Raw genomic sequence first — 14,921 nt, 5'->3', positions numbered from 1 at the left:
GACCGTCCGTCTGGCTTCTCAGACGCGGGCCTGTTACAGCAGTCACACTCACATCCGTTTTCGCAACAAGCTGGGAAGAAAAAAACAAGAAGAAGAAGAGGAAGGAAAAGCTGCGGGCAGACGGACTAGACTGGCGACGCGCAGAGCCGTATATAGAGAGAGTCGCGTCAACGGAAGTTCACAAAAAAAGAACCCCTTGATCGTCACGTGATTCACTGAGCACAGCTCCAGGAAGTAATTGGCGGCCAATTTGAATGTTGAGATATTGGTATAAATCGGTTCAAACAGAGACACGGAACTGCAAATATTTGCAAATTAGTACATTTATTTACGATATCAATACTAAGCAATGACATAGATAGATAGATAGATAGATAGATAGATAGATAGATAGATAGATAGATAGATAGATAGATAGATAGATAGATAGATAGATAGATAGATATTTTATTCATCCACAAGGGGAAATGTGTTTATGACAGCAGCAAGCAAAGTTACATAGAATACACAACACTATCAGGTATGAAAAAACTCAATATATACAACAAATGACGGATCTGGGTAGTACAACAACAACAACAGATCATTCAAATATATTGAATGTTTTTTTCTTCTTTTCATTCTCCACATCTTTCTGTTTTTAAAGAAAGTGCCACACCTGCCACGTTTATACTAATTATATTAATCATATTATTGCTTACAACATAGAAAGTGGCCTTCACTCTCGGTAAGGATGTAAAAAGCATAATCTTTTCTATTTGTGTTGCCATTTCTAATAATGATGAGAATATGTCTTCTGGTAGTCCAGTGTGCAGAAAAATACTGATATTTCCTATGCAGAATATCTAACCCTCCTAATTATTGTTAGAACTTACTGCACAGTGGTTTTGCTCTTCACACGGTGTCTGAACTTACATGGTACTTAATACAAATATGAGATGTTTGCCTTCTGGTTTTGACAGAGAGAGTTATTTTGAATCCAAACCTGAATATTCTCATTAAAGAAACCAAGTAGAGTTGTGGTCCAAACCTAAAGAGATGTGCATCCCATGGACATGCTGTATCCTGAAGAGTTTCTGCTGTGCTGTGTTGACCTCTGGTGGTCTGGGCCTGTAATTACATTCGGCTATAACAACACTGGAGCTTCAATTCATGAGTTTAATTAATAACATAAAACACACAAAACAAGTAGTTCTCCTTGAATACTGAAAGCTATACAAGGACTCCAGGAATAAGGCATCATCTGCTCTGCTGAGAGGGTGATTGGTTGCAATCTGCCGTCCCTCCAGGACTTGTTCGATTCCAGGACCCTGAAGCGAGCAAGGAAGATTATAGCTCACCCTGGACACAAACTGTTTGAGTCCCTCCCCTCTGGCAGGAGGCTGCGGTCCATCAGGACCAAGACCTCACGCCACACTAACAGTGTTTTCCCGTCGGCAGTCGGGCTCATCAACAGAGCCCGGGTCCCCCACTGACTCTGTCACCCCCAGGACTATTTTTCTTTCTTTTCTTTCTTCTTTCTTTTTGTACTTACCAGTCACTCCCCTGCACACTTCATATTTAAACACTCATGTCACTTATCATACACTTTAACTTAAACACACATGTCACTTTAACATACACTTACATTAATGTTATCTGTTGGTCTGAGGACTTTATTTTATACTTAATTTAATACCCATTGCACTGTTGTTGTCGTTGATTGTTGATTGTCTCGTCTAACATCTCATGTCTAATGTATGCACCTTCCGCCAAGAAAAAATCCTCGTTTGTGTAAATATTCCTGGCAGATAAACAATTTCTGATTCTGATTCTGATAATGTTACTTAAAACCAATTGGAGAAATACAATGCCGTTTTCATCTGCTTGGAATGAAAACCTGCATGCTGTGTGTTCTCCGTGGCACGTGGACGTCTTCCTGCAGTGTTTTCATGTGCTGTTTTCATTGAGCATGAGCTGTAATTAAAATAACATGTAGATATTATTATTATTATCTCACCCAGTGTGTTAAAGCACTGATACAGAATGAGCCAATCATGAAAACTAGAAGTACAATTAAGATGACTGAATCCCGTTTGATCCCAGTGACATCTGAGCTTTGACTCCAGCACTTTCTTAAATGCACTATATGTCAAAGTGCAATTCACATCTTTGTCAACTCGAAGCAAAATGAACTCGGTGGTATTGATCCACAACAATATGATCAGTATGATGTCCCCCATACTCACAGGAACACTTTCATGAACTGTCTCCGGCCGCTGCCAGTTGTCGTTGGACAGGATGCCAAAGACGACCAAGACGAAGGCCACGATGAGGAGGCCGAGGGAATTTGCAAACTTTGCCTCCACAGGCAGTGAGTTGTAAGGATCACCGCTGCTTCCATTACTACAGCAGATGGAGAAGTTAGGTTCACAAGTTAAGTTAAAAAGAAAGAAAGACATTGTGTCGCCATCTGCTGGCTATCTGAGCACTTACAGCGTAAAGAACAGTAGTTCGTTGATGCCACTGATGCAGGAGGCCAGACTGAGGATCAAGATGGCTTTACCCATCCAGATGTGGACGGGCTTCAGGTTGCTGCGGAACCACAGCGGAGAACAAGGAAGCAAGAAGCCGGACAGACCAAGGAGCCACTGACACGACAGGAAAAAGAGAACGGCTTAGCGCTTTCTCACATGTTTCCTCAAGTACGTGAAGCAGTTCCTTCCATTATGATACCCTCACCTGGAATGCAAACATGATCACAGTACACAAGCCCACCCAGCTGTGCAGAGAGTACATGTTGGGGATGTTTAAGGATCTGTGGTTGTCGAACACAGCACACAGGCCCAGGACGGACAGCAGCAGAGCCAGGAGCAGCAGGCCGGCGTGCACCAGCTTCCAGGTGAGCTTCTTCTGCCTCCAGGTGAACGGTGCACGGAACACAAGAACCGCTGTGCACACACACACACACACACACACACACACACACACACACACACACACACACACACACTCATATTTGAGGAATAAATGATGTAAACATTGCATTCATTAATAGTTTGCCATATTCTGCTTTTCTTTTCAAATTGATCCACCATGACGTCGCTTTAGTTTAAAATGAGAGTAAGATGTTATTTTTTACTTAAATCATTTAGTTGATTTGCTTTTGGAATTTAATGAGTTTTCTTGGTATTACGATGTCTAGTTAAAATAATAACAAAATCCACAAAGATTAAACGATTTCACTGAGAGAAAATACCTCCGAGCTCAGTCAGCTGCAGATAAACCAAACTGGATCAAACTGGAACTATCTTTTCATTCAGGGTTTGTTTGAGTCCAATATGTTTGAACAATGTGAAGTAGTGATGGACCCCATTTTATTCGGTGTATCGGGCCCACCCCAAACAGCACAATGGCATCTGTTGTTAGACTCTGCTGCAGGGAAAACGCTCACATGCTTGTCCCTCTCCACACCTCCAGTTTGTCGTGTTACTCGCTCCTCCTCTTATTCTGGGGCTAGATCGCAGCCTTATTGGGTATCAGGGTATTCCACAAGTCCCTCTACCCCAGCAGCGTTTTTTCCAGCTCCTCCTGGGGGACCCTGGGACGTTCCCAGGCCAGACTAGATGTATAATCCCTCCAGCGTGTTCTGGGTCTACCCCGGGGGGGCAAAATCTCTCAAAGGAGGCGTCCAGGGGGAGGATCCTAATGAGCTCCCTCAGGATGTCTGAGCTCCCCACTATGTCCCTGAGGCGGAGTCCAGCCAGCTTACGAAAGAAGCTCATTTCGTGCACGGCCTCATTCGATCACTCCTTGAAGCTCATGACCATAGGTGAGGGCCGGCGAGCAGATGGACTGGTTATATTGAGAGCTTTGCCTTTTCGGCACAAAACCCAGAGATACTTGAACTCCCTCGCTTGGGGCAGTGACTCACTCTCAGGGCGCGATCTCAAACCCAATCCAACGTTACTCTGATGACTATCTATTACTTTCTCAGTCTTTGCTCCCGTCAGTGGCACAGAAGACATTACTTATTCTCCTTGTGACAAGTTGATGGTGTAAACATACTTATTTATCTTTATTTATCTTCTCTTTCCTGTAGTGCTAGTTATTTAATCTGGATTGTTTTAGTGTGAGTTTAGAGGTATCAGCCGTAGACGTGTCTGCCTTCTCTCTAATAGAACGAGAGTATACGGCGGCTTGTGGTGCTCAAAGCGCCACGGCCAAAACAATCTAGATTGCACTACGGGTGAGAGGAACAACATGTGTTTTTATATTGAGGGGTGAATTGTCCCTTTAAGGGCCAATATATTGTTATTTTATGGCCAGTGGTTTACCAATAACAGCATTCATTTCCCCTCCTATATTGTGGTAAAATCAATAGCTAAAGGCCCTTTTGCTGTCCCACCCATTTATATCACTGAAGGCAGAAACACCTCTCTGTATGATGCATTACAGTTCAACTGCAGCTTCATCCTCCAAAACAAGCAAACAACTCACATCAACACTGTAACCTTCACGACGCGTGTGTTTAGTTTTAGCTCGGTGTATCCAATCTGTACAACACAACTCATTACTACAGTGCAGTAGCTCACCATAGCCGTACAGAACCACCAGCCCCGCCACCATGAGGACAGGGTGCCAGTTGAACTGCAGAGCCGAACCGTCCCAGGAGAAGCCGCGGTGCCAGTGTGCGCGCCAGAAGCTCACGCCGAGCAGGCAGAGCAGGCCCAGGCTCAGGCACGGCACCGAGCCCACCCAGAAGGACCCGGACGGGCTCATGGCCGGGAGTCTGGGAGGGAGGGGAGTGTAATGAATACGTAGCATGCAGTATAATAAAAGGGAGTAGAAAGTGGTTACATTAAATCATAAATCCCACTGAAAGGAAAATATAGAAGTATCAAAATCAAAATTGGGTTTCATAGTGAAATACACACATGATATTACTGGATTATTGTTACTGATTTGAACAACTATATGAGCAGTTTAGTCTGGAGCTAAAAGCTTAAATCTTATCGTGACAATTCTGGTCCATTCAGTGGATATTTCACAGGGTCTTTAATGGAACATTTTACAATAACAAATAATGTGCTACAATTGTGAAAAACGTTGATTTCAGAAAATACTTGAATGTTGTAATTGCCTCAATTACAGACTAAAATAGCTTGAATGAAGATTTCAGTCGAGATCAAATGCATTGTAATTAAAACGTTTTAAATAGTCATGAATTTGTCATTTGTCACTAAAATATATGCAGTAATGAGAAAGATATTTACCTCTGGATTGAAGTGGAAGTATGAAGAAGTGAAATAAAAGTAAAGTAGGGACCTGGAAATTGTTCTTAAGTACAATAAGTGTACTTACTTATTGCACCACTCCTCAATACAAAAGAACAAAGTTACAATTATTACCTTTGAAACTAGCGTTTAAAAAACAAACTGTCCGTTTCGTGAGCCTCGCTCCCTCACATTCATCCTGTTTCTTTACTCTCTTTGTACCTTGAGATGGTCCCTCCCAAACCATAACCATAACCATAACCAAAACCATCAAATCTCCCGCTGTTCCGCATTTAATCTCATTTCCATTCAGACGCAACAGATCATCTTGGTAGTGAAAAAGTCTGGTGGTTAAGGGGAGGAATGGTTTAAGTGGGACGTGGTCTGGAAGCTTGTGACAAAGAAAACTGAAACAATAAATAGCACTTTAGTAGCACTTAAATGGCACTTACTTACAGCACTTTGTTTTGCTTTCTTGAAGAAAATGTACTTTCTTGATTCTTGTTGTTCTGAGTTTATACTCTCATGGTTCAATGCACTTGTTGTAAGTCGCTTTGGATAAAAGCGTCAGCTAAATTAGATGTAATAATGTAATAAATAAAAGAATCCGCTTCAATAACATAACTCACTTTTTGCTCGGTCATGTTGATTTGCATCAGACTCCGGATATTTATCACATAGCAGCCTGACTGTAACATCAAAGTATTTGTAAAACATCTTATATCACGTTAAGAAAGCGGTAAAGTGATGTTGTTGTTATTCATTTCAAAGTGACGTTAGGTTTGCTTCCTCATAACTTGACAGATGACGTGTTACGAGAGCCACCGCACACACTACTCACTACACACTCACTTCCTCTGATGGATCACATGCATTGTTTTGCAAGGTACTGTGAATTATTTCCCCCTTTCAAAAGCAACCATGTGGGCGAGAGGGACCGCTCAGCATGTCATCTCATTTAGCACAGACCTCCAGCAGGAATAGAGCCTCCACTGTTCAGCAGCCGTCCTGAGATCTGGACCAAAGCAGATGATCACAGAGGGCCAGTCACGCAAGCAGAGCGACGCCAGAATGACGCCAGAATGAGCGTGTAACCTAATTTCACCTCGTCGTGACAAAAGGAAAAAGGCTGGAGGGCCGTGAAGCCTTGGGCGGACATTTTACTGGAGGCGTCGAGAGATTTATGTCGCGTTAACAGAAAACCATGAAACATTCAACGTGCAGTCGGACCGACAACTTTATTTAGACCTGCCTGTGACAGCGACACAATGCAATCCTCGCCTCAAGCACCGACACGTTGAACAAAAGGCGGTTTGTCCTACACGTCGTAGAGCAGGAAAGTCACCGGGCCGCTCAGCGCCATGTTGTGCATGATTTGTTTGGCGCAGACGCCTTGGTCGTCTTCGTCCTCCACGAAGACGGACAGAAAGCGATCGCCGTCCCCGAGAACCTGCTGGGTCTGAGAGGCCAGGACGCGCACGCACTCCACGTCGGTCCGGAAGATGAACTTCTTGTCGCCGCAGATCTCGCCGGGGACCGCGGGCGAGATCTCAGCCTTGTCTCCGGGCCGGGAGGCGATGAAGGCGTCGAGCTGCAGGGCCTTCTCCGTGACGAACATGCGCACGTTCCTTTTGCTGTGGTTGCTCATGTGGCACGCAGTGTTGAGGAGGTTTCCCATTGTGTTACGTCTGTTGAAACAAATGGACGTATGATAATTACATGTAGGATAAAAACAACACACCCAGAACTATTTACACTTTCCACACACACATTTGAATGCTTTATTATTTAGAATTGTTTCGCTTTAAATTTTTCAGATTTCTTCTAATTCTTTCTTTCAATTATTTTAAGTTAATACAAGTTAAACATCAGGAGGACATAAAAACACATGTATCAGACATAAATCATCATCCTCCATATTGCACCTACTATAATAATTTTATATGAATGAATGTTGTGCCCTCTTCTTCTAATTCTTCATAGCACTATTCTTTATAGCACACTAGCCTTCTAGCAGCTACTTAGCATTAGTTTCATACCCTTCATGCGACAAATAGAACGTTTGAATTTTATTATTTTACAGTCATGGCAGCCTTTCGAGTACAAGGTAACACATTATCCATTTTGTTTTACATTATGCACATAACACCGTCCACTCTGGCATTTGATAGATTTATGCTATACATCAATGGAAATACAAAGACATTGGCTACAATGTTGCCCACGTTTCCATTGTTAATACATCTAGCCGTTCTTTTGTGTGAGTTTTCTGAAATGATATCTTCTCTACATTCAAGGAAACACATGCACTAATGTGTATCTATTACAGATCAGTTCATTTTCATCTTTTCTTACTTTGGATCAAACAGAATGAATTCTTACCTGTTTCACCGGAGACAAAGTGACAATAATGCACTGTGGCTGTCCTCGGCGACGGGTTTCTTATGGACAAGATCTGATAACATGCAAAAACCTTGAACACAGTCGGGCAGGGAAATATAAAAGAGCAGTGTGATGTCTTTTACGGCCCTTTTACTTGTCAGTGAAGAGACATTAATATTACAAATTAACAACATCTGTAACCATTATAAAAGAGAAATTGGTTTGTAGGTATTCTTTCACTCTGTTGATAAAAGTTTTATTTGACCCGGGTGTGACGGTATTTACAGTAATCTGCCCTGCAGTGAATTAATAAGTGTATATATATATATATATATATATATATCTATACATAGATATATATAGATATATATATAGATATATAGATATATATATATATATCTATATATATATATATATATATATATATATATAGATAGATATATATATATATATATATATATATATATATATATATATATATCTATCTATATATATATATATATATAGATATATATATATATATATATATATATATATATCTATATATATATATATATTTCCCATTCACAAGAATCATGCAGAGGCGTATAAAAGTTGAATAGTTCCCTTTTAAACTGCTGGGCATTTTAGTTTTTAGCAAACGTTACTCCAACATGAGTAAACAGTGCATTTGTTGGGGACAATTTTTCGTCGCAGATTAATACACATTTGGGGTTCTAATGAGAATGTCTGGTATTGATGTCTATGGGATTAGCTCAAAATAAAATACAGTGCCCATGCTAATTGTAACGAAGGACATATCAGACATATCAGCCTCTGGATTCACAGACAATACTTACTTGTGGGATCAAGTCAATGTTGGTTTAGGGTGTTTTCATGGGATTTGTAGACAATAAGAAAAATACATCAATAAACATATATTTTCCTCTGAAATGTGATACGGCAGTGGTACGATAGGACACATTTTATGACTGTCCTTGTAAACATTATACAAAGAAAGGATGCTTTCTCTGTCAAAGTGCTAGAAAGTTGCCTCTTTGTAATAAACTGCACCTCGTGAGATAGAGCAGAGGCCTTATTTGCTGCATGGTTTGCATATTCAAAGTGAGATGAGGAAGCTGCAGTGAAGATAACAGTGTTACAGCCGGGCTCATTCTCAGCACAATGAGTGCGTGGCTGCTGCTCGTGTCCCTGCTGGTCTCTGACCCGAGTCCCCCTGGAGACGGGGACCGGGCCTTGGATCACTACCGTTGGAGTTTATGCAGAAAACTGCTTCAGATGACTCCTCGAGGACTGGAGACACTTCACACCCAAACTGAGCATCAATGCACGCGTATCCGGAGGAAGTGTGTGTGTGTTGCCGTGCGGCACAGACTGAGGACCTCCCCCTTTTACTGGACACACAGGGTCCATGATAGGAGTCAGATCCCAGCTCTGGTATGCTTATTTCAGTATTGGTGTGTCTAAAAAAAGCTTTAATGCTTTATTTCTGAACATGCTCAACAAAATGTTCTTTTCCCTATATATACCTTGCTGATGTACTGAATTATGTTTATTATTTTGACCATTTTCTCCGCTGCTCGCAGTGTGCATGAATTATCAGCACAACAGGTGGGATTGCCACAATCAAGCTCAAAATTACACCACCTAAAAGTAAGAAGCTGATCATTGCACAAGTAATAACACCCTGGCTTATTGTGGCGCTACAATAGGAATATCTGACGTGCAGCATGTTCTGGCACCTGTTCAGAATATTTATGGGAGAGCGAGGAGACACGGTGAAACTCCCTTTCTTAAGCTTTAGGGCGGAAAAGACCTTGGAGAACTTGGAGACCTTAGAAAGAGGAATACGAAGAATGAAAAGCAGATCATAAATCTCATGGTTCGACAGACATAAAGGATTAAAGCTACTGAAAGAGCAACTGCAACAGTTGCAGAAATGTGAATAACTCCCTCTGAGATTTCCCTGCCATTAAACTCAGATATCAATGAGTGCCGCTTGGTCGACAGTGTGTGCAGTTGAGTGGTGTGCCGAAGGGAACCACACGCCATTAAAGTGGAAAGTTGCACACGGAGAGAGACGCAGCAAAGTACTAAAAAAGAACCATTAAAAGTTTAAAAATGTCACTCCACACGTTAGAAAACCAGTCCACAGCCATGCTAACCGCTAACGCCAGCGCGTTGACGCTAGCGTGCACAATAACAATGCTAACGTGCTCGCAGGCTGAATGTTCACCATCGTCACTCTGATAGTCCTGATAGCATGTTAACATTTGCTAATACGCATTAAACATAAAGTGCAGCTGAGGCTGATGGGAATGTCATTACTTTTGCAGATATTTGGTCATAAACCAGAATGTTGGAGGAGCTCAAATGTTTGACCTGACGATGGCGCCAGATGAAAAGCTCATGGAGCAGTTGTTACGATCCGTCAGTCTGCACCAAAGTAATTGATGGATTGACTCAATGACATTATCATCCCTAGAGCCATGGCTGCAGGCGTGGAAAAAAATGTTCACATGAATGAAGTAGTGTACTTTAAATGGCTTTTTTTTTATCTCACGGCTCATGCATTTGACTGGGTGGCAGTTTTATAACCAACTCTATCTTCCTCCGCTTTCACTCCAGGTTGTTTCTCTCCTCCACGGAAAGGGGAAAGGAGTCCCAGGATTTCTGCTGAGGTCAGACGCTCCACTGGTGCTGCATGCCATTAGTGAAACCAGCCACATTGCCATGGACATAATAAAAGGTCGCCCTGATTCATGGACACTGCATCATCACGCGGCTGCCTCGGGCCACGGTTTTCAGGCCTTCCTACTGGAGAAATCCAAGAGCCGGGCACCCGACGCCATTTTTCAAACGCAGAAAATGCTGACAAAGAGATACTGCGCTGCTACAGCAGTGATTATTTCCTGCTGTTTTAAAGCGGGTGAAATGAGCTCGGCAATGAACGTCGAGAAAATGTCCAAAGAGCAATTGGCACGAGCGCAAAGGAGGCGAAAAGAGAGCGCGCGGCGGCCGAGGGACATTAAAGTGCACATGAAGTACGACCGAAAAGCTGTAGTCCGTCAACAGGACATTTCCCAAGCTGCTGCTCTGCATTCTGGCAGCTCTGCGATAAAAACCTCAAAAACATTATCACAGTTAGAGATACAGAGAAATTCAGCCAGAACTATGAAGATAAATGAACATTTGATCTTGAACTTGTTGCTGAAAAGAACTCAGAAGCAACTTCCTTTAACAGCTGCATCGAGTGTGTCTGATGATGATGATGATGGATTGCATGTTGAGAGGCGACTCTTGCTGGTATCCAGAGAGAAGACAGGATCCATACATAGGCCGCAGTCCAAGATAGAGGCTGCTCAGCATGCTAATAAAGTGGATTTCAATGAGGAGGAGATCACACAAAGAGCCGAGTGGCGACGCCAAGAGGGAGAAAAGGAAACCGAACGATCGCAAACAAATACCAATGCAAATGCTAACCAGAGAAGATTAGCATACATCCTCCAGGCATACTTTACACATGAGACAGATAATAACGATGTTGATACCAAACAAGTGCTTACTGAGGCGGGAGAAGATGTCTTAATCATGTTATTCCTTCCAGACACAGACGGGGAGACACAAACAGGCCCATCGCCGCGTCTGAACACAGACACTGGGTGGGAAACAATAAAAACACCCACGAAGATGCTGTATGACCTCCCACCCATGACTAAAGTTATAAATGAGTGCTTTATTATTGAACCAGAGAGCTTGAAAGAAAGCCTGTTTTCATTAGAAATGTATGTGCCGGGTAGAACAGAGAGAATGGATATAAAACCAGCAGAGAGAAGAGCTGAAGTGACGACAGTGTCTGATTCTACGGAGGAACGGGTCAAAGAAACAGAGGAGGGAACAGCACACACAGAGACTAATAATTTGCCTGGTGAAAATGTGGGCATAAATCATACTAAACAAGAGGAAAATGTGACATCAGGCGAATCAGTCATACCTTCACCGCCCTCACTTAAAATGACGGAGAGAGAAACGATGAAAACGGAGTCGGCGACAGAGACAACTACAGTAAACACGGAGATAAAAGAGACAACATCAAGTAGGGAAGTCTTCCATCAAGACCCACACAAAGCAGACAGACTGCCGAGCACAGAGACCCCAGGGACCGAGGCTGGCGCTGAGCCCAGATGTGTAAGATGTAAAACCGGGAGTGGAGAAGTTCCTGTTGAGGAGTCCTTGTCAGGCCTCAGGATGAGAGAGGACGTCCCGGCAGAGACGAGCAACCCTCACGGAGAGACCGGAGCACGAGCTGCGACCAACGGGCCAGAACCGGTCCAAACTGATGCAAACGTGAACCAGGTTACATTCGCAAAACCTTTTCCAACAAGCCAGGAACAAGCGGAGGGCACGCTTCCAAAAGTGAGTCAAGTTGCACAACCACATTTCTATGAGGATCCTGGAGACATGAAAAGGAATGGTTTGTCATTTGACAACAGTGTGTAAAAAGATAATTCTGATTCCAACGGGGTTTTATTCATGTCCTCTCCTGATCACATAAGAGGTATTCCACAACAAGTGTCAGAAATGATAGCGTTCTCATATGATCTGTCTGTTTAGTGTGAGGCTATACGGCTAACAACCGGTTAGCTTAATTTAGCACAAAGAGTGGAAACAGCTGACGAAATCGGCCAGCACAGTTCACTAATTACCATTTTGTTTCTGAATTGTTTAATCTCTCGGCCAGACACAGTGACTTCCTGAGGTCTGCTTGGCACATAATCCCACCAATAAAACAATAGGTTTTTTTTTAACGTATTAATAAACAAGCGAATAAATGTATTTTCAGAAATGTCGAGCTTTTGCTTTCAGGTAGATAAAAGAGATTTATGAAAAATAGAAGGAAATTGGGTTTTGAATTTCCCAGAAATGTGTGAAATACAATGCAGAGATGAATCTGAAGTGAATACAAACCTATAAGAAGACAATGTAACCCACGAAGGGATATTATTGGAAATACCTTTTTTTTTACCCAATAGATTATCTTAGAGATCAAAACATTTTGCATAGCAAATAAAAGGGCCACAGTATATACATTACATTATTAGTTCAAATCCTCATTTACTAATTAAAAGAGTGAATCCCCCGTGAGAAGAGAAGAGTCCCGTTAACGCTGTTCACATTTCTCAGCAGTGAATGTACTGATGAAGAGTTCTCCTCCACAGACTGCGGGTGACAGGCCGCCGCTCTGCAGAGGTTTGATACATCGCACTGAGGCCGGCCGGAAACACTGTGTGGAGAGAGCTGCAGGAACGGGATCAAAGATGTTTTCCACAGATGCACTTAAGCATCCAGGAGAGCAGGAGAAGGAGCACATCAGAAACCAGGACGAGCACGATCACTTCTATTATTTTGATGGAGTGCTGAAAAGGGTGAGGAATAATTTTTTACCCCTATTACAAGACACACAGGAGGCGAAAAAGGAGCCCCGGAAACACAGAGAATAGTGTTTTCAGGGTGAGAAACAAAGGAGACACTTGGGAATATGTTCTCAGTTATATCCGACGTCTTTCTTCAGGGAATAAATCCAGTCACTTCAAATGACCAGACACTGAAGATGATTACATATACAGCGTGACTGGAGGACCTGAACCCTGCAAAAACAGTTGAAAGGCACAACAAAGAAACAACATTCATGCTGATGTCTCATTTTTACCTGCTGGACAGTAAATTAAATGCAATATTCTGATTGGAGTGAGTCGGCCATGCTGGAATGTCACTTCCTGTCAGGGCAGCTGGACATTTTCTACTTTTCTGCTTTGAGAAGAGTGTGGCGGCTTTAATAATAAAAGTGTTTCACTGCAGACATTTTTAATGAAGCATTGACCTTGTGCTGGACAGTCAAGGTACCATCCATACTCTATATAGCCGAGTGTATAATCCGCTAGAGATGTTTCTGATTATTGGACACTTCTTGGTTGCATTCAAGTCCACATTACTGCATAAGTTAATATTTATGGAACAGATAATGACCCTTGTGACCCGAGAGAGTTCTGAATTCTGTCTGAGGAATTGGAACATTTGTGATGCAACAGATACATGTATGTATATTTAACAAGATAAGTTATATGGCAGATGAGGTTGATACCATATTAATGTTTGATCTGAACAACCCCGGCATGCAATAATATTTTTCAATGTAACCCGACATGAAAACATCAGTTCAAAGACGCTCATCTGTACAAAACATTTTTATTTGAAATTGACATGAAAACAGCTTTGACTTATTTGCATAATTTATATCTGAAATCCATGACAAGCAAACAATAACTAAGGGAGAAATGGCTTAATGGCAACGCTGGGCAGAACGTTTTTTTGTTTTTTTTTAATACACGAGAGGAAGTTAATTGAACAGTTTAGGACTTGGCAATAAGATAATGTAAAATTAAAAACATGGAAATTATTAAAAAAAGAAAAGAGACATACAAAACATGCATGCTGCTACTTCAAAGGCCTAAAGAGGAATCTTCAAAAGAAACACGACTAAGAGCTGAAAACTGTTTAAAAAAAAGGAGTTAAAAGAATGTTCAGAGAGAAAGAGAGAGAGAGAGAGAGAGAGAGAGAGAGAGAGAGAGAGAGAGAGAGAGAGAGAGAGAGAGAGAGAGAGAGAGAGAGAGAGAGAGAGAGAGAGAGGTGTTTAGGATCCCTAGAAATTGATGCCAGCTGTATTTTCATTGTCTGTCAACAGATGGCAGTGCCAGCACTGTAGCGTCGCTCTTCAGCAATAATATATAATAACTCTGTAACTCTTTCCTTTATACATGCTGCATAAAAATGGGCAAAATCTCGTTTAAAATGTCACATACACACACAAACACACATATACACACATACACGTTGTGAGGCTTCAGTGCTCTCTGGACCTTCGTATGTACATGTGACAGACTGAGGGAGATACATTTGAGCTTCTTTTTTTTTTTAAAAATCAATAAAAGAAAAAAAAAAAAAGTTTCCTTCATCTTGTTCTAGTTCAGCCAAAGACAAACTACATCTGCCGCCTCCGCTCGGCCACGTCGGCGCTGACGTGCACAGAGGGACCCGTTCATTCAGCCGCGCTAAAACCGGTCGGACTCAGCAGGTCGGTTGTCGTTTTTTGAATTCCTCTCTCTCTAAAGATTGGTCGTCACCGCCGCTCCAATTTGAAATGACACACTCTGCGTTGAGCATCGTGAAGGCCTCCCCGCAGAGAGCGTGGTCTCTCGAGAGGGAAGAGGCACACGTAGCATTGAC

General features: G+C 42.2%; 1 protein-coding gene across 1 annotated transcript; it reads right to left on the bottom strand.

The window, feature by feature from the left end:
• Positions 1–360: 360 nt before the first annotated feature.
• On the bottom strand, positions 361–4,761 carry LOC306751527 (lysosomal membrane ascorbate-dependent ferrireductase CYB561A3-like; the record flags this gene model as incomplete). The annotated part of the gene is made up of 5 exons (XM_079235112.1): positions 361–1,956; positions 2,229–2,385; positions 2,476–2,630; positions 2,722–2,930; positions 4,575–4,761. 5 exons carry the CDS (start codon positions 4,759–4,761, stop codon positions 1,930–1,932), a joined length of 735 nt encoding a protein of 244 aa, XP_079091238.1. The 3' UTR covers positions 361–1,929.
• Positions 4,762–14,921: the final 10,160 nt, after the last annotated feature.

The sequence above is a fragment of the Taurulus bubalis genome, assembly GCF_910589615.1.
Source record: "Taurulus bubalis genome assembly, chromosome: 19".
NCBI lineage: Eukaryota > Metazoa > Chordata > Actinopteri > Perciformes > Cottidae > Taurulus > Taurulus bubalis.
This window is presented reverse-complemented; position numbering and strand designations above follow the sequence as displayed.